This window comes from Electrophorus electricus, chromosome 10 (assembly GCF_041902795.1).
Source record: "Electrophorus electricus isolate QZ-2024a chromosome 10, ASM4190279v1, whole genome shotgun sequence".
Lineage (NCBI taxonomy): Eukaryota > Metazoa > Chordata > Actinopteri > Gymnotiformes > Gymnotidae > Electrophorus > Electrophorus electricus.
Genome location: NC_137506.1, coordinates 3,526,905 through 3,550,650, shown reverse-complemented (window position 1 = coordinate 3,550,650; position 23,746 = coordinate 3,526,905). Strand labels below are relative to the sequence as shown.

The window sequence follows — 23,746 nt, the reverse complement described above, 5'->3', positions numbered from 1 at the left end:
CATCTGTCAGATTCCTCAATCCTTGAAATATTTGATTTTCAGGGAAACAGACCTTTGAGTTCCTAGAAGAACAGATGCCCTCTGGCACTAACATTAACAGGGAAAATTTGCCCAATGAAGAGGTAAACAAGAAATTCCAGTCCAGGCAATGTCAATGTGAACAAGCTATTACAACCTCTCGCTCATATCTCTGTTATTACTGCTTTATTGCGCTCATGCTGTCTCCAAAGAGGACAGAGCAGACACACCAAAAACAGACCCTGCCTGTACACCCATAGAGCCATAGTCTCACTGACACCAAATCAGCTGCAAAAGAAAAGGGGAACCTTTCATCACTTCTAAAGTTACTTCACAAAATTTTCAAGTAGGCCTATGCACATGCAGTTTACTTAAGATATATCTTCCTGCGTGCCAACTCTGATTTGTGCTTCGCAATACACACTTGCATATTACACACGGGCACCTGAAATGCATGAACAATATTTCATCCCTCGTCACTTGTAATGTGTCCTGCCTTTTTATTGAAGGTGCAGCATAAGCTGAAGTGATTAGTGTTTGCTGTGATGGGCGCAAGACGATTTGATCCTTTGTTCGGCTACACTAGTTTGCCTACACAAAATCTTGTATTTTTCCATCAACTGACGTCTAAGTGTAGCCGAATCACGTGACCCCTCCGCCCCCAAAAAAGGCGCACATTAATTTCTCAGCCATGGCATCATCACGTGGCTCTTTCACTGAGGCGTTTCAAAGTCACCCCGACGCGTCGATCCACAAATACTATTCACAGCCATCATATTCCTTTTATTTTTATATAGCAGAGTTTTTTTAGCGGGCCCGTGTTGCTCTATTGTGGCTCCATTTGACCCGTACCCATACGTATTACAGCCAGTCTCTCTCTGAACAACCACTCCCCTTCGTGGCTAGTGGAAAATTACCAGAGTACAATCAGCACAAGTACAAGCTCCGACATCCATCGACCAGACAGGGAGACCCCAGAACCTCCTTCTGTTTAGCCGTAAAAATAACAGCAATTTTCATTTACCTTCGGAATCTGTCACGACTGTCACTACTTGTAAATGACGAAAAAACTCTGCTACACGGAATATGCTCTTTACTGTGCCATTCCGATTGATTAGGTGTTTAAAAACGCGTTAATACACACGATTATCTGATATGTCTACAACGCATAGCCCTCGAAACAAATGAACTACTCTGCTCGACAGCAGTAGAAATTAAAACTCCATTCTGCTTCAAGTCTGTCTTCTTTTTCTCTAGAAGGGCGGAGCTGTAGCGTGGGCGCCCAGAAAAATTGAGATTGATTGAGAAGTGTGCGCGCGTATAGCACTTCCGCATAAACGTTACCGCTGTGAATTTCAACCAATCGCGTACTGGGATGGGCGTGACGTTAATCCAAAATTTTCGCGGCGACATCGGCTGAAAACTAAACCGAGATGGAATCTCCCAGTCTGAACCGGTTTCAACCAGTTACGAGTTTGTTGCTTGTGAGAAGACGAGGCACAGGTTTCACAGTCTCTAATAGCGTCCCGCTGCAAAAAATTCTTCAGTAAAGACAAAAATTGTTAATCAAGGTTAACTTTATTTCGTAAAATGAGTCGGACTGAGAAAATACCTAGCTCGCTGTGATTGTTAATGCCGAGTCCACATCGCAGTGGTCATAATCAACCAACTAGCTTAGCTAGCATACTCATATAGACTGTGGCTAACCAACGTCTCAACATACTTCTCTGCCAGCAGGCAATCTTGTTCCTCCAGGCATCAACGACACTGGAGCTAGCTAGCTAACATAAGATTTAGCAACTCTGGCAGAAAAGCAGACCTTTCTCTCAAAGGCTTGGACTATCGGTAGGTAACTGGGGGTTAAATGTATTTACAGCGGCACTATTTGCTTGGTTCGTATTCACGGTAAATTGTGTAGTCAACTAGTTAGGTTAGTGCTGTGAGTGTGTTTTCTTTTAACTTTTGAGTTTAAACTCTAAATGCAAGGGAACTTTGCAGATAGCAAAGTAAGTGAACGTTAACTAGCTAATGATGTCTCGGGTCTTCAGAGGTTAGCTAGCTTAGCTGCTAGAGATGTTACGGGTGTGTGGCATGGCTTGTCAGAGATGCGTGACATAGCTAACGCTCGGTTAGCTGGCTTAGCTACAACGAAGGAGTATTTTAAGACCTCCATAACTTACTAGATATTACGTCTAGCCAACGCTAGCTAATTAGATTAATAGAAAGCCAGATGGCTGGTAAATGAATAAACAAACGTATCTAGCTGGCTAGCTAACTACTGAGTAAGAGCATTTGTTCCTGCGGTTGAATTTATACAATGGCAACTTCGTCCTATTATTGCTCCGGCCATGCTTCTTTTAAGTTGCAGCAGATCGGGTTAAAGCTTCCACTTTGCCCGAGTGTGCCCCGTTAACGTGAAAGACAAGTCCGCTCTCGGTGCGTGGAAGTTGCTGCTGCTCTGGTGGGAGGGGTTCGCCGCCGCCGTCGTGTCGTCCGGGGAAGGGGGGGGTTCGCGAAAACGTCGGGCACCCCCGCCTTTCCCTGCTTATTCGCGCACGTAACCAGCGGCTGCGGGTTTTTGAGTAAACACAGCGTAGCTCAAACAGCGAACAGCTGCATTGTTGCAGTTTCTAAACGCTACTGTTGTATTCGGACTGTGAATGGGCGATGTCCTAGGATGGTTCGAAAGCTGGAAATAGTGTCCAGGTTGAAATAAAGTTGGCCCGCGGGGTCAGCGGATAAATTTGGAGTCACTGTTGTCATGACGTTGGAGATCGGTGTAAAGTCGTTTCCTCGTCAGTTGACGGTGTCTGTAGCTCTGAGCATGTATACCACGTTACAAGGAACTGCAGCGTTATGGCAAGAATGACTGTTTGCCCATTTTGAAATTCCGTATGGAAGAAAGTTGATGGCTAACTTGCTTAGAGACGCGGGAGAATCGAAACAAATTAAGTAGTTAAATCCAGCAGCACTGTGCTTACGAAGGGCATGGTTACACCAGCGATCATAGCCTGAGGTTGTATTTCTCCGGACAGCCAAACCCGTAAACCCAATTAGATTAGGTGCCCTAAAAACTTTTAAAAAACAAAAAAAAGAAAACAAAACTATAGGTAATGCCTTTGTTCACGAGTTTCACGTTCATCTACAGCGCAATGACCAAAAGCTAGTTGCTTTTCACAGCTAAAAAGTAATGTTATTGATTCATTGCTGTCAATGTTTGACCCCGTGTCGACTAAGGAAGTCCACTGGGTCACTAACGGGTTCCTTTACAGAAAATTATCCATAGTTTATCTTCCAAAAGTACTATAAATGGCACAGTGCGTAGAAACCTGTTTCACGGTTTTGATTGACCCAGTTTTTTTTCCTTCACTGTGGGTCGCAGTGGTGGATTTACAATGTTGTGTTTAACGTTATTGTTATTTTGTGTTTACACTGGCCTTCAGACGGAATTAGTAGTAGGCTACGGAACCGATTAGGTAAAATGTGATGTATTCATTTTGCGTGCAGAAATCGCTGAATATAAAACCAGCACTGGCTGCTGCATTACGGATGCGTCGGTGCTGCCACGCCCATCTGTGACAGATGTAAACAGTGTGACGTCAAGGAAAGGGCTAGTTTGCACGTGGTTTCATTGAGAAAATAAAGTTCAGTCCTCGCTTTTCTCGCAGACACGCCAGAAACCTGACAAACCTGAACTATACATTGAAAGCATTGAGGTGTTCGACCTGTTTGTTGCTTGTCCCATTTAGTCATTTTTAAAATGAACCTCATCATGTATGCGCTTCTTCATATCTGAATACGAGAGTGTTCAGTTAAACAGTTAGAGATGCTCATGGGTTGAACTGCCAAATGTGTTATTTTGTAATCATTATTGTAATACTTGTCTTTGATGTAATTATACTCTGGAAGCCTGCAGTATGCAAATTAATCAAATCAGCATTATTTTTAATTGTGTGGTGTAAACATTCTGGACATCTCAGGCATTCAATTAAACACAGCATTCACATGATTTGATCACCATAAATAATTTTCGTCAGAACAATGCAAATCAATCTACAGACCTGTGGTTTACCTGCATGTTTTTTACATTGCAAACCATGTTGCAATTGTAGTGAGTAGTGGTATAATCACAGTATGTTTTTGTGAATATCATGCAGCCTTACTCAGTGATCTTATTCTGAGACATTTCTTCGGTCGGTATCAGCTAACCCAGTAGCAGCGTCGTATCATGTTCCATGTCATCACATTCATAAAGACCTGATCTCAGAAACCAAAGTTTGGTTTATATAGGTTTGTGTGTGACCTGTGGAGCAAAGCGGTCAGGAATGGATTAGAATTTGTGACCTAGATCTCTGTAAACAGTCCAGAAACCTGATCTCATATCTGCACTCTTGCTCCAGACCTCAACACACCGTGTATGTCCCAGTGAGAGCGCTGCCCCACTCCATAGCCTCGTATCCATTTAGACAGGAAGAATATAGAGAACAGGTCCCTCTCACACCTGTGGAAAGCCCTGCAGTACAAAAATTGGGAAAATGTTAGTTCATTTCAAATGTCTTTTCCCTGCTGGATCTTTCTTTTCCCCCAAAGGACTCATCAGCCCTCCCTGTCCCTACAGAGCTCTATGCCAGCAGTTATGACAATGTTAGCCGACCATGCAGCCAGACAGCTGCTGGACTTCAGTCAGAAACTGGACATTAACCTCCTGGATAACGTGGTTAACTGCTTGTACCATGGAGTCGGCCCACAGGTAAGAATAATTTTTGAAATAGTTTGTGGACCTGCAGTTGGTTGACTCAAGTGTCTTTTTTTCAAGCCTGAGTTGTTTGTGTGACTACATGCTTTAATGGCATTGTGTGTTTCTTCTGTCAGATGAGACTGGTGCTTGAATTTGAACACCAGATATTTGTGAACTTCTGCTCAGACTACTGGGCTGCATAAAAAGGAACAATAAACTTGCAGAGTTTGTTTCAGTAGTTGCATATCTATTTCATCTTTCCATTTATCAATTGATTAAGCACATTTGATGTAGTCCAAACTGTCCAGTAAATCTGTGCCAAATGTCTGTGTAACCTGCTTTGGTTATGGTTTTGTTTTTCCTAGCAAAGAATGGCGCAGGAGGTCCTCACACATTTAAAGGAGCATCCAGATGCGTGGACCCGAGTAGACACCATTCTTGAATTCTCCCAGAACATGAACACCAAAGTAAGCCTGCCCCTCCTGACAGGTTGCTCCAGCCAGCGGGCCCATGCCCTTCGGGCTCTGTGGGGTGTGAGTGCTGGACAGGCTCTGCCCCCTTTTATGGTGGTTTTCACTGTGGGGACCAGAAGCAGAGCCACCAGCAGCACTCTCAGCCCCACAGGCTTCATGACGGCAGGCCCTGACCTCTACTCTGAGGAAGCGCTGATCTGATGAGACTCAATATCATACAGATCTTTGGGGAAATTAGATAATGAATTACTGTCACCAGATGAATTATTTCAAACAAACCGTAAGTAGCTGCCTACGGCACAGGTGGGGAGGGCATGTTTTGATTCGTGTTAGTTTGGTGTCATGGGTTCAGTTATTTTTATATAAAGTCAAATCTTTGATGCCTTCTAAAATTTGGGAGTCCAATAAACCTGACCTCCCCGCACAAGTTAATTTCTTAATTAGAAGTCTGTATGAGGCGATCAGGTGTTAGTGAAAGGTCAATTCCTTTGGGCTGTTGGCTAATTTAAAATGCTGACAGGGCCCTTTGCAGTATGCCTGCCCACTCGGAGCCTGTGCCGCCATCCTGTCTCTCAAGCCCAAACGGTCATTTGGTCTTTGTGCCGATGGGCATAACTGAAGGAGGACCACTTGCCATTAAAGCCTCAATGAGGAATCGCTGAAACCCATAGGCCAGTTTTCAGTGTTGAGACCCCGAGCCATTTTGAACAGCTTCAGTGGGCATATTGCACTGCACACTGTGTCTGTTTCCAGTGTTCTGTGCTAGAAAGCTCAGCACTAATCCTGGTGCAGCTGTTTCCACTGATCCCAATTGGGGCTTTGATTTACTCAGCAGTTTTTCATGCTCTATGGTGGTCGGGATGGAGTTTTTCCCCCAGTTGTTTACGAGGCTTCCTCAAAGTACTGGTGGCTCCATTTGCTTTTTATGTATTTGTTGATTTGGTTTTTTGTTTGTTTGTTTGTTTGTTTGTTTGTTTGTTTGTTTTTGGGCTTGCTGTACGTGTGCTCTTAACCCTTTATACTAATGTTTGGAGTGGATTTGTCAGTAGTATTTCATAGTTTCATAATGTGCTGCCCAAAATGTGAGAACTTTTCCTAAAAGAGAAAAGGTAAAAACTCTTAAATTTCTCATGCAGATTTGTCATACATTTCAAAGTCCTTCAGAAAAACAAAATGAAGAGAAGAAAAACTGTAAAGTATGTTAGTAATTTGGATTTTTTTCCACTACGGTTTCTTTTCTCTCTTTTTTTAATAACATTGTTAAGAAACAATACAAAAGAACAAACAAAAACACCACCACAAAGAGAATTTCTTAATTGAAATTGTTCATATTTGATTATTAATGACAATGTTCCATTATGTTGATTGCTTGTAATAGGAAGAAAAGGGGTGTGTCTTCCTGTGCACCTTGACACAGCTAGGCTTTGGGCGGCAGGCCTCCACAAGGTCTACCTTTTCATTCCCTTATACTCAATTCTGCTCTGCATCCGTTTTCATTGCATTTGCTTCTCATCTGGAGAAGGGAGAGCTAAGCAGCATCTCAGAGCAAGTATCTGATCCAGGAGCAGTTGCTCCTTTCCTACGTGGCCGTGTTTTTAGGAGAGGCTGGGCCTAGATCAGAATTCTTGCTCTAAGATATGATGTTCTACTCAGTGGTATGAGGCAGGTGGCAGGTATTGCTCTAACGAGGTGTAGGGTAACGAGGTGTTTCAGTTGTAGGGATCATTTCTCTGCGAGTCTGTCTCTGTTTTCTTTTCTCCCTCCTTCTCCCTCACTCTCACTCTGTATTGCACTTGTCTGTTTTGGCCATACGTTTCTCAGTTAGAAAGATAGAAAGACATATCCTAGAAACATCACAGCTTTGGCACTGATGTAGCTCAAAGGCTGGCACATTCAGATGTGAGACGTCAGTGCCGTGCTTGGATTATTCTACACTGATTTTCTTTTGCACCCCAATGGTGCACCTTGAATGGTATTAAAAGTAAAGGCCTGTTCAAGTGCTTGGGGTTTCACATGGTAAAAGATGGCGGGATATGACCTGCAGGGTTTATGGCTCCCAATGTCCGCTTTTAATCACCTTCCTGCGAGTCTTCTGTTGCACATCAGCTCCTCATTTCATCTGCCCTCGTTCTGACCTTTTTCTCCCCTGGTAGCTTACAGTCATTGATCCCTACAGCTGAAATACTGTTGATGCTTAAAACACAAATGGCAGTAACACAAACTAACGTACCCAAAATTCTCACAGTTCTGTAATATTAAAATAAAGGCTTGTGAAGCATATGAGTGTATGAAACCAAACCTGTGATTTGTCTTGCTGTTCCTGAGACCCACACCAGCTGAAGGTGAAAATCTCAGGCGTCTATACATTTTTTTGTTTATCTTTCGTGTCTCCAGCCCCCCCCCCCCCCCCCCCCCCATAGCGTTCTTCTAGTGGTGTGTTAATAGTAGCCGGTACATGTAAAACTGAAAATCATGTTGTAGGGAGACGAACATTGATGCTCTCTTATCTTTGGTTATTTTCAGTATACAACGTTTAGACATATATTTTCCATTTTCTGGGTTCTCAGGCTTCCTGCACAGTTGTGGTTGGACGCAGCACCGTCTTGTTCGCGACTAACTGTTAGACTTAACGTTTCCTCTCCTGTCTTTCACTTTCTGGTGTGAAACTGGCAGAAACAGCAAAACTTCTACAGGCTTCAACTCGCATACACCAATTCTTTAGGAAGATTAAAGCAAAACCATAGGAATTAACACACTGAAATTAAGCCTGCATGAAAGAGTATGTTCAATCTGATTTAATTCTTTATAAATAAATAAATAAAAGTGTATTCAGGCAGTGACAATTTCCTTTTTCTTTTGTTTTGATTCATTATTCTGAAAAAAAGCACAGTCCAGCAAATAGCTCATGTGGTTAGCAGCTTCTTAAGGCTGATGGAGTCGTTAATATCTGCTTTGTTCCCTTGATATTACAGTACTATGCTCTGCAGATTCTGGAAACAGTTATTAAAACAAGATGGAAGATTCTGCCCAGAAACCAGTGTGAAGGTAAGGTTTGTTTGTTTGTTTGGTTGGTTGGTTTTTTACTCCCTATATAGCACCTGCGTTTTCCCAGTTACCTGTGTGGCTTTACAGTTTTGACCAGCTCTAGATCAGAGACTTGTCTGAAATTGTCTTGTGGGACCTGTTCTAGAAGTGTGTGGGGGGGGGGGTTATTTTTAATAAAATCTAAAGAAATATGAAAAAATACAATAAGAACCTTTCTTCATTTGAATGCCAGCTCAGTTTCACTTGCAAGCGCCACACGGTCAAAGATCGTATGGGCTTACACCAGCGCCCCTTACTGGTCCGAGTAGTGCACTCCATTTGAGTTTCCCTCCCTTTACCTGTAGAGGGAGCACAGCCGAGGACACACAGGCGATTAACAAACAATGAAAAGGAATTACAAAGTAAACACAACTGCACACACGTAAGTGCATATATGCTTCCTACACTGAATGATGTTTTGGTTTCCACTCTCGCACCTGATTTGACTTATCAGCTCATTATGACGCCCTTTAATGGCAGAAGCCATTGTGCGAGAGTAACATAAAACGCATTAGCGTGCTGTGGGGCACTAGGCATGGCACCCACTGCCCTTACTATCTTATTTATCCTATCTATTTGATAGCTATTGATCCTGATTGCAGGTGAAAAGGCAAACTATAACTGGACAGTCTGCATGGCGAGTGTCCAGTGGCCTTTAGAAATAAGTGTACCATACCGTGTGTAGTCAGCATACAGACTGAGCTCATTCAGATGAAGTTGCCAAGAGTTTAAAGCGGCAAGCTGTAAAATGCGGGGAAATCGGTCTCTAGTGTGCAGTAGAATGGGGGGGGGAAAGCCCCTAATTTCACTCCCCTTCCTGTGGAAGAGCCTGTGTGTTCGTGTGGGTCATGTATGGGTACGTTTAGTTCACTGAAAGGTTTTGAATTGTGAAGAGACCATCTTGGCATATAAATATCTCCAGTACAGTTAGATGGTGCAGTGACCTCCTGAAAAAAAAAGTAGACTGCATTATATGAACAAATTTGTCTCCAACTATTGAACTTAAATTTGCATGCTGCATTCTTGGGGGAGACACCCATTTATAACCGTCATGCAGATGCCAAGCTTAGCTGTCCCCCTGGGGCTTTGGGGATCAGTGCTGTAGCGTTTCTATCAGCACAGAGCGATCACAACAGCACGCACGCATGAGGTCTCTTCATGTCACCAATATCTCTTATGTAACTTACCGTATAAGCTCACCGGTGGAAACCGAAGTGATGAAGTGGTCTGAAGTCAATCACATAACATGAGAGGTGGCAACACTGGTGCGAAGCTACAAGACAGCACGAAGCGCGTGATCTGAGCATGGAAAAAGTTCAGCTCTGCTCAACTTTATGCAAATGAGCCCTGGTGCATGATGAAGTTCTCACATCCTCAGAAAGACGCTACTCTGACCTTTGGTTCGTAATGAATATTTGTACCGTTTGCATTAAAATGGCAGCTCATTGTTGCTGTCTGGGTTTCCAGTGTTGTTTGATGAGTACTTATTTATATACAGGGAGTTCAATATAAAAAAGAGAAAGAGGTATGGACTAAAGTGTCAGAGAATGTTGTGGTACCAGGTGAGCTGAAGCTGTTCACATGTTTCTAAGTGATATGCCAAGATAGAAAAATCTCTATAAAACATGTAGACCAGCAGGCGAGTCAGTGTAACTTAAATGCGCACCAATTAAAAATGTATTTCACATGACCACAGACTTCAATCACATGATGTCTGGAATCACTTGCTTGGAAACGCCCACCAGAGACGAATCGCTTACCTAACATGTGAATCTGACTCAAGGTTCTGATTTGCTGCATTGACTCCTGGAAGAGCTTTCAGTCTATTCAAATATAAAGATGGATATATCTGTAAAAACGTTTTGACATTGTGTTCATTTTAGGTTTTCATTGCATGTTGGAACCCAGTGGACCTTATTTTAAAACTGCCATTTTGTTAAGTGAAGTGGACTTGTACTGTGCGGCTCCCTCTACTGTTTCTCACATGTACTACACGTTGGCTCTATCCTGGGGCCTTTCACGCGCTTTAGCAAAGCATTTTTGTGAGGATGTTTTTCAGTTTTAACTCTCAGTTCTTTTGATGCTTCTGTTCCTTCACCAATGTTCATATCATCTCTTCAGTTCTTTTGATGCTTCTGTTCCTTCACCAATGTTCATATCATCTCTTCAGTTCTTTAAGTCGACAAGCTGGAGGACACTACGCCACATGCCGTGTTCGCCGCTGTTCTCTGCACTGCTGGTTTCAAAACCCCTAACCACTGTCACATTGCATCCTCTCCTCTGCTTGTGTGCAGGCATTAAAAAGTATGTTGTTGGGCTGATTATCAAGACGTCGTCGGATGCAGCCAACGTGGAGGTGAGTACCGCTCCTCGGGCTAGGGTTCATTACAGACGGCGCCATATATCACTCGTGTATTATCGCGATATTGGCTTTCGTTGTAGTGATTTCACAGAAGGCTGCAATATGTACACGTAATAAATCGCCACACATTTTTACTGTGCTGTGAGCATCCTAACTAATCACAGGAGTTTCACATGAGTGCTCTATGAGTGGATAATAGTTGTAGGTAAATTTGTTAAAAATAACAAAGGCCGATCCATGTCGTGTCGGGCGTTCACAAAAGTGTTTTTATATATTGCAAGATGAATCGCAGTTGCAATGGCTTCCATCTGAAGGTCCTGACACCCTTCATCAATGTTTGGAGCGGTTGATCCTCATTCCACCTGAAACATCATCTGATATCAACACTGGATCCCCTTCAGTTTGCTTACCATCCCAAAAGGTCAACAGAGAATGCCTTTATCACTGCATTAGACTCTGCCTTGACTAATAGATAACAGGAATTCCTATGTGCGCTTACCATTGATCAGTTTCAGCTCAGCTACCCATCCAATCTGATCTCCAATTTTACCAATCTTGACATTGGCACCTCCCTCTGTAAAGGGACCTTAGATTTCTTTACTAACAGACCACAGTCTGTTGGGCTGAATAATTGCAGCTTCTCCACCCCCCCCCCAGCTCCATAATCAAGTACACAGATGACGGGGTGGTGACAGGTTGTGAAGGTGAGCGATCCGGCAGGGAAGAGGTGCAGCGCCAGTCAGTGTGCTGTACCAACCACGGTCAGTCCCTGAACACCCAAAACGTTACAACAGATGTCTTGAGCCCAGCCACCTTCCACTGAGGACAGTCTAGAGGGAGGCTTTATCAAGGACATCTCGCATCCCAAACGAGGACAGTCCTGCTCTCTCCCGCGGACGCGGCCGGCCACTCCTGTCCCACCTGGAAAGCACGGCAGGAGTCTCTCCCATCAGGCGCTGTGGCGCTCTGCCGCCCCGGTCTCTTCACCGACCCTTGAACTGCTCCGTGCACATGTGATCAATTCAAGCCCGTCCACGCAGGCCTTACACTGTAATGCCTGTGGCACCAGTCGTTTATGGCGCCGGACACGCGTCCGTTTCCCTTCACCTGGTTCTCTCGTGCTTGCTGTGCACTTCGCTGACATTCTTATTGCGCCTTGCTGTTATTCGTACCCTCCTTGTTTGCCTTATATACACAGCTATTGGCACTTCCTGACTACCTGTGTTTCCGTGACTCTGTTACTTGGAACAGTGACAAAGCTGAATCTAATCGAATGCGCAGAAACACCATCGCTGTATTTATGTCCATTCCTTTTGATTAGAGTGTTTTTAGAGTTTTCTTGTATTGCAGAAAGAGAAAGTGTACATCGGAAAGCTCAACATGATTTTAGTTCAGGTGAGTACTGCATATAATCAGTAGTCATAATTATTGTCTGTCATACCTCCCCTTAGCAGGTATCTGGGGTTCGATTAATTAAACTCAAAAAAATGTTTTAAGGTACCTAGCTGGTTGGTAAAATTTACGAAAGACTCCTCGTGTGCATACTTGTGTGTTTCTAAATAGGCTTGTTTATGCTTGTTCTTGGCATGTTGGTTAGATCCTGAAGCAGGAGTGGCCCAAACACTGGCCCACGTTCATCAGCGACATCGTGGGGGCAAGCCGCACCAGCGAGAGCCTCTGTCAGAACAACATGGTCATCCTGAAGCTGCTCAGTGAGGAGGTGTTCGACTTCTCCAGCGGCCAGATGACCCAGGTCAAGGCCAAGCACCTGAAGGACAGGTGAGGCCCCAGGCAATGGGCGCTAGGACCAGAGATTTAGTGTAGGAGATGTAGAAGCGCCCTGAAGCACTCCAGTTGCGGTTTGTTTGTCTGGCTGTAGTAATCACTACTGCAGTGTAACCGCCTCTTCTCTGCTTCCCACAGCATGTGTAATGAGTTCTCCCAGATCTTTCAGCTCTGCCAGTTTGTGATGGTTTGTGAAGTTTATGCTCGTACTCTCACACACATGCATGCGCACACACACGCATCCAAAATCTTTTGAACTTCTCACAGAGTGAATTTAGACTTCTTTTTTTTATAGCAATCCTACATAATTGATCAATGTTTTCTCCTTTCTAAAATCTGAATTGCTTTTAAATGTATTTATTTATTTACCACTTTACAGGAAAACTCCCAAAATGCTCCTCTAGTGCATGCTACCTTGGAGACCTTGCTACGCTTCTTGAACTGGATTCCGCTGGGCTACATCTTTGAGACCAAACTTATCAGCACTCTGGTGTACAAGGTAGGAGAGACAAGGCCGATACTCCCCTTTTATTACACCCAACCACTGATCTCAGATCAGTGCTCTTGAAGTCATTTGTTTATGCCGAGGCTTTTCAGATTGAAATCCTTTATTTGTGACTGCTTGCTTTGACACTGAGATTGTAAGTAATGACATGTAGCACGGTTGATTAGAACACTGTAAACATGGAAGAAGCGTAAGTCATAACTTTTTATATTTATCATAACACTCAGGCTGACACACAGCACAGTTTATAGTCACACATTCTTTGTTTATAGTTAGCAGCATTTTAGTTAGCAGTGACGTGGTCTGGAACAGTCGATAGGTCAGGACTCTCTGCCCTTCGAAGCTTGGCATGTGTAATATTATGGGTTTTATAAAGGAGGGCTTAAGCCCAGATTGAGAGTGTGTGTGATTTGTGATTGTAAACCTTAGTCTGCAAGGGGCATGCAGCATCCAAGATGTGTATCTCTAAAAGTGGTTCTGAAAATCCCTATTCTGAAGGTATGAAGATGTCATGCCCAATTTGAATCTTTGGTGGTCATTAATCTGTCGTCTTGGACCATGTGGCGTGCCTGGCCTTCTCCACCCCTCTCCTTTGTCCCCTCCCTCGCTCCTGTTCCCTCCCGCAGTTCCTGAATGTTCCCATGTTCCGCAATGTCACTCTGAAGTGCCTGACGGAGATCGCAGGCGTGAGCGTGAGCCAATATGAGGAACAGTTCGTCACACTGTTTACACTCACCATGATGCAGCTCAAACAGGTAGCACACACAACACCTCGGCATGCCATGAATCGACGTAGCCAAGTAAAACTACAGCCAGAACAAAACAAAAAAAAAGAAACTACACATGTGCATGAACACATACTTGAACATACGCATAGATGCACACATACAGAGCAATGCAAAACAGGTACCCCACACACTCACATTCTTTGAAATTAATCCATGTGCTGTGGTTTGCAGATGCTGCCTCTGAACACGAACATCCGTCTGGCGTACGCAAACGGGAAGGATGATGAGCAGAACTTCATCCAGAACCTCAGCCTGTTCCTCTGCACTTTCCTCAGAGAGCACGGGCAGCTCATCGAGAAGAGGCTCAACCTCAGAGAGACGCTCATGGAGGTACACACACACACACACACACGTACCTGGGGGTGTCCCTTATGAAGACGTGTGTGTCTGAAACCTATCGGGCGCCGGACACCCAACAGCTCAGGACAAGGAACCAGCTTCCAGCCTAGAATCTTCTCTGTGTTCTGTGAAGGCTGGGAACCGAGGCAGAGAAGAAGCGGGCGGGTGGGTGGGGTGGAGGTGGGAGGAGTCAAAGCAGGAGGCTAGGGTGTGGTCACATGCTACTATGTGCAAGATATGGATGTATAATGTGTTAGGGTGGACTCTAGCAGATCTAGTTATGGCAGCACAGCTGAAAGGGTAGAGCCAAAAGTTCACACAGATATGAGGCGTTCTGAAACATCAGAACTCCTCATCTCCCAGCCAGCAGACTTGAGTGATAAAATGGATAGTGACAGCATTACAGCATCCAAGCGTACCTTAGCCCTCAGCGCCCCTGAACCCCCAGATCTGCAATTTTACCTAAGATGAGAGGTGTTCAATAAAATATCTGACTAGGTTTTCAGCCTAGTCATAATTACTGAGACTATGATCCCAAACCCTGAGATAGAGTTCCTTATTCTAGTACTAGATGACGGCTTTTGAACGGAGCAGACCATTCAGTGCCGTGCGGGTCATTAGAAGAAAGTTCACTGCGAAGTTTTACTGTGAGCCGGTTCATTGTAGATGAGGGATATCCATATGGAGGTGCCACACACACCAGGCAAGGCAAGTTTATTTATATAGCACTTTTCATACAGGGAGCCCCTGATGGAGGCGCAAACACACTATAAGGACACGTTAGCCTCACGGTTGGTATCCATCTGTAAAGCGTCTTTGAGTCTGAGAGCGGTGCTACACTAATGCAACTAAGAATAATAAGGTTTTGGAGGTTCTGCCGTAGAGTTTATTGTGTGACTCTGGTGTGGAGCATTTAAGGTGCAGGTGTTGGGCTTAGGGCCCTCTTCCATCCTGTGGTGAGTGTGTGATGTCAGGTGCTGTGGCCCATGTCGCCCCTTCAGGCCCTCCACTACATGCTGCTGGTGTCGGAGGTGGAGGAGACGGAGATCTTCAAGATCTGCCTGGAGTACTGGAACCACCTGGCGGCAGAGCTGTACAGGGAGAGCCCCTTCAGCACCTCCACCTCCCCCCTGCTGTCTGGGAGCCAGCACTACGACGTCCCCCCACGCAGACAGCTCTACCTGCCCGTCCTGTCCAAGGTGGGGAGATCACACACACACAAAGCGTCTCTCCAGCCATTCATGCATGACAGTGGTGCTTCATGTACTTTTTGACCTGTGTGTGTTAGTGCAGTGATGGTTCTCTTCGACCTGTGTGTAAGTGTATATACGTACATGCGCATATGTGAACGTGTGTGTTCGTGCGTGCGTCCCAGGTGCGCCTGCTGATGGTGAGCCGCATGGCGAAGCCCGAGGAGGTGCTGGTGGTGGAGAACGATCAGGGAGAGGTGGTGCGTGAGTTCATGAAGGACACAGACTCCATCAACCTCTACAAGAACATGAGGGAGACCCTGGGTAAGCACCCACACACACTTACATGCGGTTCCTTCAGCATTCACGCATCCGGGCACCCGTATGGTAGATGGTAAAACATCATAGCCAGCTTGTAAACAGATTGCATCATATTGGATCACTGCTGGTTTTCTTGGCCCTTTTATTTATAAATCTTCTTCTTTTTACCTTCTCTTGCCCATCTCCCCCTCTCTCCACACCACCCCCACCCTTCTCTCGCTCTCTCGGTGTGGGTGCAGTGTACCTGACCCATCTGGACTATGCAGATACAGAGCGGATTATGACGGAGAAGCTCCATAACCAGGTGAATGGGACTGAGTGGTCGTGGAAAAACCTGAACACGCTGTGCTGGGCCATCGGCTCCATCAGTGGAGCCATGCATGAGGAGGATGAGAAGAGGTTCCTCGTCACTGTCATCAAGGTATTTCTCTCGCACGCACAGTAGCTCACTTGGTATAACTAAGTACTCCCAACACCATGGTCATTGTTCAAGCCCAGGAATCCTCTACTAATCCCATACTAATGCAGATGTAGGTCGCACTGGAGAAGAGCATCTGCCAAATGCTGTAATGTTAGAAAAACTGTGAATGTTAGAGAAAATGCAGCACTGCCCCTAACTTCGTAGGTTCTACTCAATATTTCTACTCTAAAAGATTTTTTAAATGTGTAGTTTGATGTATTCCACATGTTTGTGACCCTTAACTCCCAATTTAATGTTTTATGCCATCTGTGACAACCAATGTAAAGCTAGTTTAACGTGTTTGTGTGTGTGTTAGGACCTGCTGGGATTGTGTGAACAGAAGCGTGGGAAAGATAACAAGGCTATCATTGCCTCCAACATCATGTACATTGTGGGCCAGTACCCAAGATTCCTACGCGCACACTGGAAGTTCCTCAAGACTGTGGTGAACAAACTGTTTGAGTTCATGCATGGTGAGTTATCTAATCCTTCTGCTGGGACTGACAGTGTTTACTGACACCGTGCTTTATGCAGTTTCCATTTCAGGGATGTTAAGGTATACGTTTGTTGTACATTTGTTCATTAATCATTCCTACATGGCAGCCCCAGCAAGGCTAAAACATCCTTCACAGTGGGGCTGTGTTTACATTATGTACAAATGTAATAAAAAAAAAAATACAAGCACTTTTCCATGTGAGTCAGCGAGGTAGCCTCTGTCTGGTCTGATTGGGTGAGATGAAAGTCTTCAGTTTGGCTTTAAAAAAAAAAATTTAAAAAAAATTTGTCCAGCTGCTCATTTCAGTCGGATGGGTTAGAAAATGTTTGAGTTCTATTAGGTGTGTCTGCTTTGAGTATGGTATGACAATGCTAAACACAGAAACTTTTTTTTCTTCTCTCTCTCTCTCTCTCTCTCTCTCTCCCTCTCTCTCTCTCTCTCTCAAACTCCCTCCCTCCCCCAGAGACCCACGATGGAGTACAGGACATGGCCTGCGACACATTCATTAAGATCGCCCAGAAGTGCAGGAGGCACTTTGTGCAGGTGCAGGTCGGGGAAGTCATGCCCTTCATCGACGAGATCCTCAACAACATCAACACCATCATCTGTGACCTGCAGCCGCAGCAGGTTGAGTTTGCAGTTTCTGCCCTGACGTCAGGGGAAAAGCGGGTGCAGTAGAAGCCCGAGAATCGTTCAGACTGGTTCTCTCCTCAGTATATATCTGTTTATAGTGTTGTCCTCTGTAGCGCCTCCATTTGTATTCTCAGTTCCTGCTCAAGCATGTCACCTTCGAGTATTTGTGTATGGCAGTTTGCCATCATGCTCATTGCAAACAAAAAAAAAAAAAAATGCCTTTCAGATAAATTTGCCAGTTAGCTGAATGGGGGTGTGTGCGGAATTTTAGGATGGCTCGGCCAAACGTCGCTGCTGTCAGACAGGTTCAGGTTGAAGTTTTGTGCCTAGTAGTGTAGCGTTGTCAATCACTAATGTCATGCAAATGAGGACAAAAGGCAGTTGCACCATATCATGCAAACAATAAAATACACCAACGTTGCACACATATGAATGAGGAAATGTGTTAGTGCGACAGCACTGTAACATGTTCAGTCTGGCAGTTGGTTTCATGAATTTGTCCAGTTGTCTTTGGGAAGGTCGTGTAATACTGTTAACCAACTGAGAAGTTTGGCTGAATCCACTGAGCATGTTTCATTTCTCTTTTCACCGCTCGCGTTCTTTCTTTCTTTCTTTCTTTCTTTCTTTCTTTCTTTCTTTCTTCTTGTTCTCGCGTTGTCCGTTCTCCGCGCACGCTTGCGCGCAGGTGCACACGTTCTACGAGGCGGTGGGCTACATGATTGGCGCCCAGACGGACCAGGCTGTGCAGGAGCACCTCATAGAGAAGTACATGCTGCTGCCCAACCAGGTGTGGGACAGCATCATCCAGCAGGCCACCAAGGTGAGGGTGCCCCCTCACGCGCCCCCTGACGCCATAAGCCGCAGTGCCGTGCCCCGTGTGTGTGAACACCCTGTCTGTGTCCGCTGGCCAGAACGTGGACATCCTGAAGGACCCGGAGACGGTGAAGCAGCTGGGCAGCATCCTGAAGACCAACGTGAGGGCGTGCAAGGCCGTGGGCCACCCCTTCGTCATCCAGCTGGGCCGCATCTACCTGGACATGCTCAACGTCTACAAGTGCCTCAGCGAGAACATCTCTGCAGCCATACAGACCAACGGTGCTTTGGGAGGGCGTGTGAGCGTGGTGATGTAGCACTGATGGTGGAGCACACAGAGCTCCTACTAATGGCCCCTCTGATGATGCAGGGATTTGGCAGGAGACAGATTAAGAATAGCTTCTTGCTGGGCTACTTGAGGCTCTATATATAAATGCACCGTAGAGAGAGCAAGGAGCCGTAGTGCATTTTGCATAGAAACAGAATCCACACAGAGATGTGCACACGCACACTGCACACGTCAAATGATATTACTGCCTTATTTCTGTTTTTGTGTATTTTTCTGGTCCGTGTGCGCGCGTATGTGATTTTTGTGTTGTATATATTTGTGTGTGTGTGTGCAGGTGAGATGGTGACAAAGCAGCCTCTGATCCGGAGTATGCGCACGGTGAAGAGAGAAACTCTCAAACTCATCTCAGGCTGGGTCAGCCGCTCCAACGACCCACAGATGGTGAGAAACGAACAGAAGCACGTATATATGCCGAATCGCTATAGTTTCGCTTTAGAACAGTCTGCAGTTCAACTGTTTCCCTGCCCCCCATGTTTCTGCTTCCTCACCCACCCTAATGTTTATTTAGCACGTCACCTGCTCACGTGAAAATGCCCAAACGCATGTCGCTCAGAGAGGCTGAGCTGTGCTGTGCATGCGCTTGTTTCTCAGGTGGGTGAGAACTTTGTCCCACCCCTGCTGGATGCCGTCCTCATAGATTACCAGCGGAATGTTCCTGCAGCCAGGGAGCCCGAGGTGCTCAGCACCATGGCAACCATCGTAAACAAACTGGGCGGCCATATCACGTCAGAGATCCCACAGATCTTTGACGCTGTGTTTGAGTGCACGCTGAACATGATCAACAAAGTAAGACCTTTCCCTCTGTCCCCAGAGCACCTCTTGTACAAATATTGCAAACTGTATGTTTCACATGATAAAACCCAAACACTTGAAGCTGAAGGACAGGTCAGGTTTTAATACGCTGCTGCTGTGAGCAAGTGTTTGGTGCAGAAATGTAATCCTGGATCTCTTTCAGGGATCAATTTCCTTCATGAATTTTAGACAATTTGGATAAAATAAATATAAGTCCCTTTACTGTAGCTGGAGCTGACCTGCTCGGACTGGTATACTGTAACTAGATCAGACGAAACCAGTTTGCTGCGAGAATCTTCAGACACATGGACAGACTGCTTGAGAGATGGTTTATAAACTCACGGTGTAATTTTCTAAAATCAGGTTTTCTCTCAGATTATAATCCTAGATTATGATCCTGGGTTGTAATATGGAAATCTAGTGTGTCCACTTCTGACCTGGGTTTTTGCGTGCGGCCATGCAGGATTTCGAGGAGCATCCCGAGCACCGGACGCACTTCTTCTACCTACTGCAGGCAGTGAATTCCCACTGCTTCCCTGCCTTCTTGGCCATCCCGCCCGCCCAGTTCAAACTGGTGCTGGACTCCATCATCTGGGCCTTCAAACACACCATGAGGAACGTAGCAGACACAGGTGAGGCTCTACCTCCACGCTGGCGAAGGTGGGGAGTTTTTCTGGGGTTTTTAGTGAAACATAGGTTAAAAGATTAGGCTTTACAGTAGCAGAAATGAACGTTGTGCTCAGATTGCTGTTTGTTTTTTTTTTTCTTTTCTTTCTTTGTATCATCATCGAGGATGTTGGCATGTGTGCGTGATTTACCACACCGCACATGTAAATGTAGTTGTGTCAGTGGGGAATGCAGCGATGGTCTGCTCTGGTACTGCTCCACCCCCCTGCCTACAGTCTCTCTTTGTTCTGTGGGATGCAGTCAAATTTCCCATATGAGGGTTGTTGGGCGTGTGATATGAAATGTAAATATTACTTTAATTTTTATGAAACAAATTTTACTTGTGTTTGTGTGTAGGTCTGCAGATCCTGTACACATTGCTACAGAATGTGGCCCAGGAAGAGGCTGCAGCTCAGAGCTTCTACCAGACCTATTTCTGTGACGTACTGCAGCACATCTTCTCTGTAGTGACGGACACGTCTCACACAGCTGGTGAGTGGCCCGATGAGCACGCGTGTGCACAAAACAAACGCGCGCGCGCACACTCCGAAACGCATACAAATGCCTGCATAAATACACACACTTCACAAACCACAGCATTCAATGCGTTAGCACTGAATTTAGTGTCAGCATGGGATTACAGAGGCCATGTGGGGTTTATATTGTGTTCCTGTGGGGTTTATAGCGTCAGCATGGGGTTACAGAGTCCGTGTGGGATTTAAAGCATCAGTGTGGGGTTACAGAGTCCGTGTGGGATTTAAAGCATCGGTGTGGGGTTACAGAGTTCGTGTGGGGTTCTGGCAGGTCAAAACAGGTCATTGATATTGCAGGCTTGAGCCTCCTGACGACTGGATACTAACAGCCGCTTGTACATGTCTGTGCGTGTGTATGTGCATACATCTCCTGTAGGGCTGACGATGCACGCGTCTATCCTGGCGTACATGTTTAACTTGGTGGAGGAGGGGAAGATCAGTGTGACTCTGAACCCTGGAAACCCTGTCAGCAATCAGACCTTCATCCAGGAATATGTCGCCAATCTGCTGAAAACCGCCTTTCCTCACCTGCAGGAGTGAGTCTGCACTTTCCTCTCTTAGACATGAAGGGGTCATGTGCCCAGCATTGGCACGAGACCAGTCAACTGTCTTTTAACACCAGTGTGGGAGGAGCTGCTTGGTCCCAGATCCTGACGACTGGTTCTGTTGTGTGCAGTGCACAGGTCAAAGTGTTTGTGACGGGGCTATTCAGTTTGAACCAGGACATTGCCGCGTTTAAGGAGCACCTAAGAGACTTCCTTGTGCAGATCAAGGTGAGTGTCACGCCTGCCTCTCCCACACTGGGGGTGGGCCAGTGCTGTGGGTGGTGGCATGGCATTATATCAGAGAGATTCCAGGGTTTCGTGGGAGTCTAGGTGCTCTCGGGTGTACTGACTGGGCTTAGTCCTGTGTGGGTGCTGCACACAAGAGGTTTCTCAGTCCTTCAGAGGATCTCCCTTCGGTTGTCACTGCTGGAGAAGCATTATGTTGTTGTGCTACATACTGGACACTGGGGGGGGGGTGTGTGTGTGCGCGCGTGTGTGCGCAGGGGTTTTTGCGCGTGGGGGTGTTTAAGTCTGGGTGGGTGGTTTTTGGAAGTGTCCTGGCAGTAAGGGCCTGTGAGATATTGGGTGTTAAATGCTCTCTCTCTCTCTCTCTCTCTTTCTCTCTCTCTCTCTCTCTCTGTGTGTGTGTGTGTGTGTGTGTGTGTGTGTGTGTGTGTGTGTGTGTGTGTGTGTGTGTGTGTGTGTGTGTGTGTGTGTGTGTGTGTGTGTATACAGGAGTTTGCAGGTGAGGACACTACAGATCTGTTCCTGGAGGAGCGGGAGGCATCTCTGCGCCAGGCCCAGGAGGAGAAACACAAACTGCAGTTGTCTGTCCCTGGAATCCTTAACCCTCATGAGATCCCTGAGGAGATGTGTGACTGAACACATGCGCCCTCTATACACACATATAACACACATGCCCTCTATACACACATGAAACATATAACACACATATGCACAAACACGTTTTGTGCTGGCACCTTAATAGGACTAAACACATTTCTAAGGACAGCACTGTTTATGCTGTCTGTCTGGGCCCTGTAAGTGTGTGGGTGTGTGTGGTTGTGTATGTACATATATGTGTATGGACGAGAGGGGGGTTGTGGGTGTGTGTGAGAGAGAGAGAGAGAGACTTCCTCCTTTGTAGACACTGTCTCTTGACAAAAACAAACAATGCCAATCTGTACATGATCTCATCACCCAGTGGCCCCTTCTGCCTAATCTGCATTTTATATGGACACTTTTTGTGTAATACCTTTCCTTTGGAACTCAAGCTTATGTTTGTTCGGTTAACCTCAACGCTGCATGGAGTTTCTTCAGAACTACGTGTTTTCTCTCTCTTTCTCTCTCTGCCTGTCCCTCTCTCCATCTGTTTCTTCTCCTTCCACATCATGGTTGTATAGTCTATATAAATGAGGGAGTGCAGTTTTTGGAGATGTGGTGCAGTATATGGCACATGTTCCTGCAGTGGTGAGGAATATCACGTTTGACCACAGAGGCTTTGTCCCTGCATAGCTACACATACAGACAGATTTAACCCAGAGCTGGGACAGGCACCGTAAAGCAGACCCACACGAGCCCTCTGTACTGCCCCACGGGGACACTCGGTAGCGCCCCGTACGGCTACACATCCGGGGCTTTGTTTCAGTCAGATGAAGAAGCAAGTATGCAGTTCATCTCATGGAGACAGTGGGCGATGGTGGGGGTCTGTTCATCAGTCCTGCTGCGCTGGTCGTTGAGAGTAAAAACTTGGCTCACAGCTGCTGGCCTGAGCTCAAAAGCTCAGCTGGAATCAGATGCTTCCTGTTAGTGAACTTGGCTCAAGGCTCATGATTACTTGCTTTAAAGCAGACCTGCTTCTTAGTCAGAATTGTATAATCAGATTCTGTTTTCAGACCGATCACGACCAGAAGTACGAGTCCGCAATACAATTTGATTGCTTGTTTAGACGTAGCTGAAGATTCCCGATCACTGGGTGGGTGGGTGTGTCTCATGACACATGGACTGGGTAAAGAGCAGAGAGCTCTGCATTCTATAGCCTGTAGAGGTATGTTGAGCTCACTCATTGGGAGTGATGGATGGATGAGTTAATGAGTGGATGTGTAAGGGGTGGATGGAGGTGCGATGGATGCTGCAGGCCATGTGCAGCGTGTGCCTCTGGGTGGTGCTCTGCGGACACTGTCCTACTGCTCTTTCTCCAGAAGACGCATCCCCACTGTCCAATAGCGTCCAATTTACCATGGGAACACGTGGATATTTGTTTCGTTTTGTGTGTGTGTGTGTGTGTGTGTGTGTGTGTGTGTGTGTGTGTGTGTGTGTGTGTGTGTGTGTGTGTGTGTGCGTGCGCTGTCGCATAGCCGACGTTGGGGGGGGGGGGGGGGGGGGGGGGGTTTGTTTTCCTCAATGAGGATGGTGGCTCCTTTTGTGAGCTTTCATAAAATTCATTAAATCGAAGTTTAAAAGAAAGTGGTCGAAATATTTATGGGTTTATTGTAGGCTGCGTCTTTATACCTGCTCTCAAGTTACTCACCCGGAGACAGAGGAATTTTTTTTTTTTTTTTTTTTTTTTTTTTTTAATTGTACTAATTTACTTTGTTTACCATGCTGTAGTGCTTTAAGACACTACTTAGAGCAAATTTTTTAAAAAACTCTCAGTTTACATTTTTTATTATTATTATTATTATTATTATTATTAAAGTTCATTCTAAATGAAAGGAAATGCAGAAGCAGGAATGCTGACATTCTCAGTAGGAAAAGAATGTTCCAGATCCAGCCCGTGGCCCTCTGTGGCCACTTCCCCTTCTTTAAGGGTTACGTTTGATGTGAAACTTTTTTGAGCAAATTAAAGTGAAAAGA

The 23,746-nt window shown here is 45.6% G+C and overlaps 1 protein-coding gene and 1 long non-coding RNA gene across 6 annotated transcripts; one reads left to right on the top strand and one right to left on the bottom strand.

The window, feature by feature from the left end:
• Positions 1-1,463: 1,463 nt before the first annotated feature.
• On the top strand, positions 1,464-22,695 carry xpo1b (exportin 1 (CRM1 homolog, yeast) b). 4 transcript variants are annotated; one of them, XM_035532704.2, is made up of 25 exons: positions 1,464-1,863; positions 4,637-4,768; positions 5,122-5,223; positions 8,202-8,274; positions 10,608-10,669; positions 12,026-12,070; positions 12,273-12,454; positions 12,599-12,647; positions 12,840-12,959; positions 13,592-13,720; positions 13,925-14,083; positions 15,094-15,291; positions 15,468-15,606; positions 15,843-16,024; positions 16,380-16,536; positions 17,023-17,186; positions 17,878-18,012; positions 18,104-18,287; positions 18,629-18,735; positions 18,946-19,140; positions 19,610-19,778; positions 20,170-20,304; positions 20,722-20,881; positions 21,022-21,118; positions 21,626-22,695. In XM_035532704.2, the coding sequence occupies exons 2-25, from the start codon at positions 4,643-4,645 to the stop codon at positions 21,770-21,772; spliced, it is 3,216 nt and encodes a 1,071-aa protein (XP_035388597.1). In that variant the 5' UTR covers positions 1,464-1,863; positions 4,637-4,642; the 3' UTR covers positions 21,773-22,695. The 4 variants fall into 4 exon arrangements, with proteins under 4 accessions (XP_035388597.1, XP_035388598.1, XP_081577728.1 ...); XM_035532705.2 differs by having other exon boundaries at positions 4,609-4,768; XM_081721602.1 differs by lacking the exons at positions 1,464-1,863; positions 4,637-4,768; positions 5,122-5,223; positions 8,202-8,274 and adding an exon at positions 8,678-8,695.
• Positions 3,943-9,576, bottom strand: LOC118242335 (uncharacterized). 2 transcript variants are annotated; one of them, XR_004776778.2, is made up of 4 exons: positions 9,501-9,576; positions 8,486-8,612; positions 4,421-4,531; positions 3,943-4,321 (listed from the first exon to the last, which is right to left on the bottom strand). It is a non-coding gene; the product is annotated as an uncharacterized LOC118242335 (long non-coding RNA). The 2 variants fall into 2 exon arrangements; XR_014125566.1 differs by having other exon boundaries at positions 3,943-4,531.
• Positions 22,696-23,746: the final 1,051 nt, after the last annotated feature.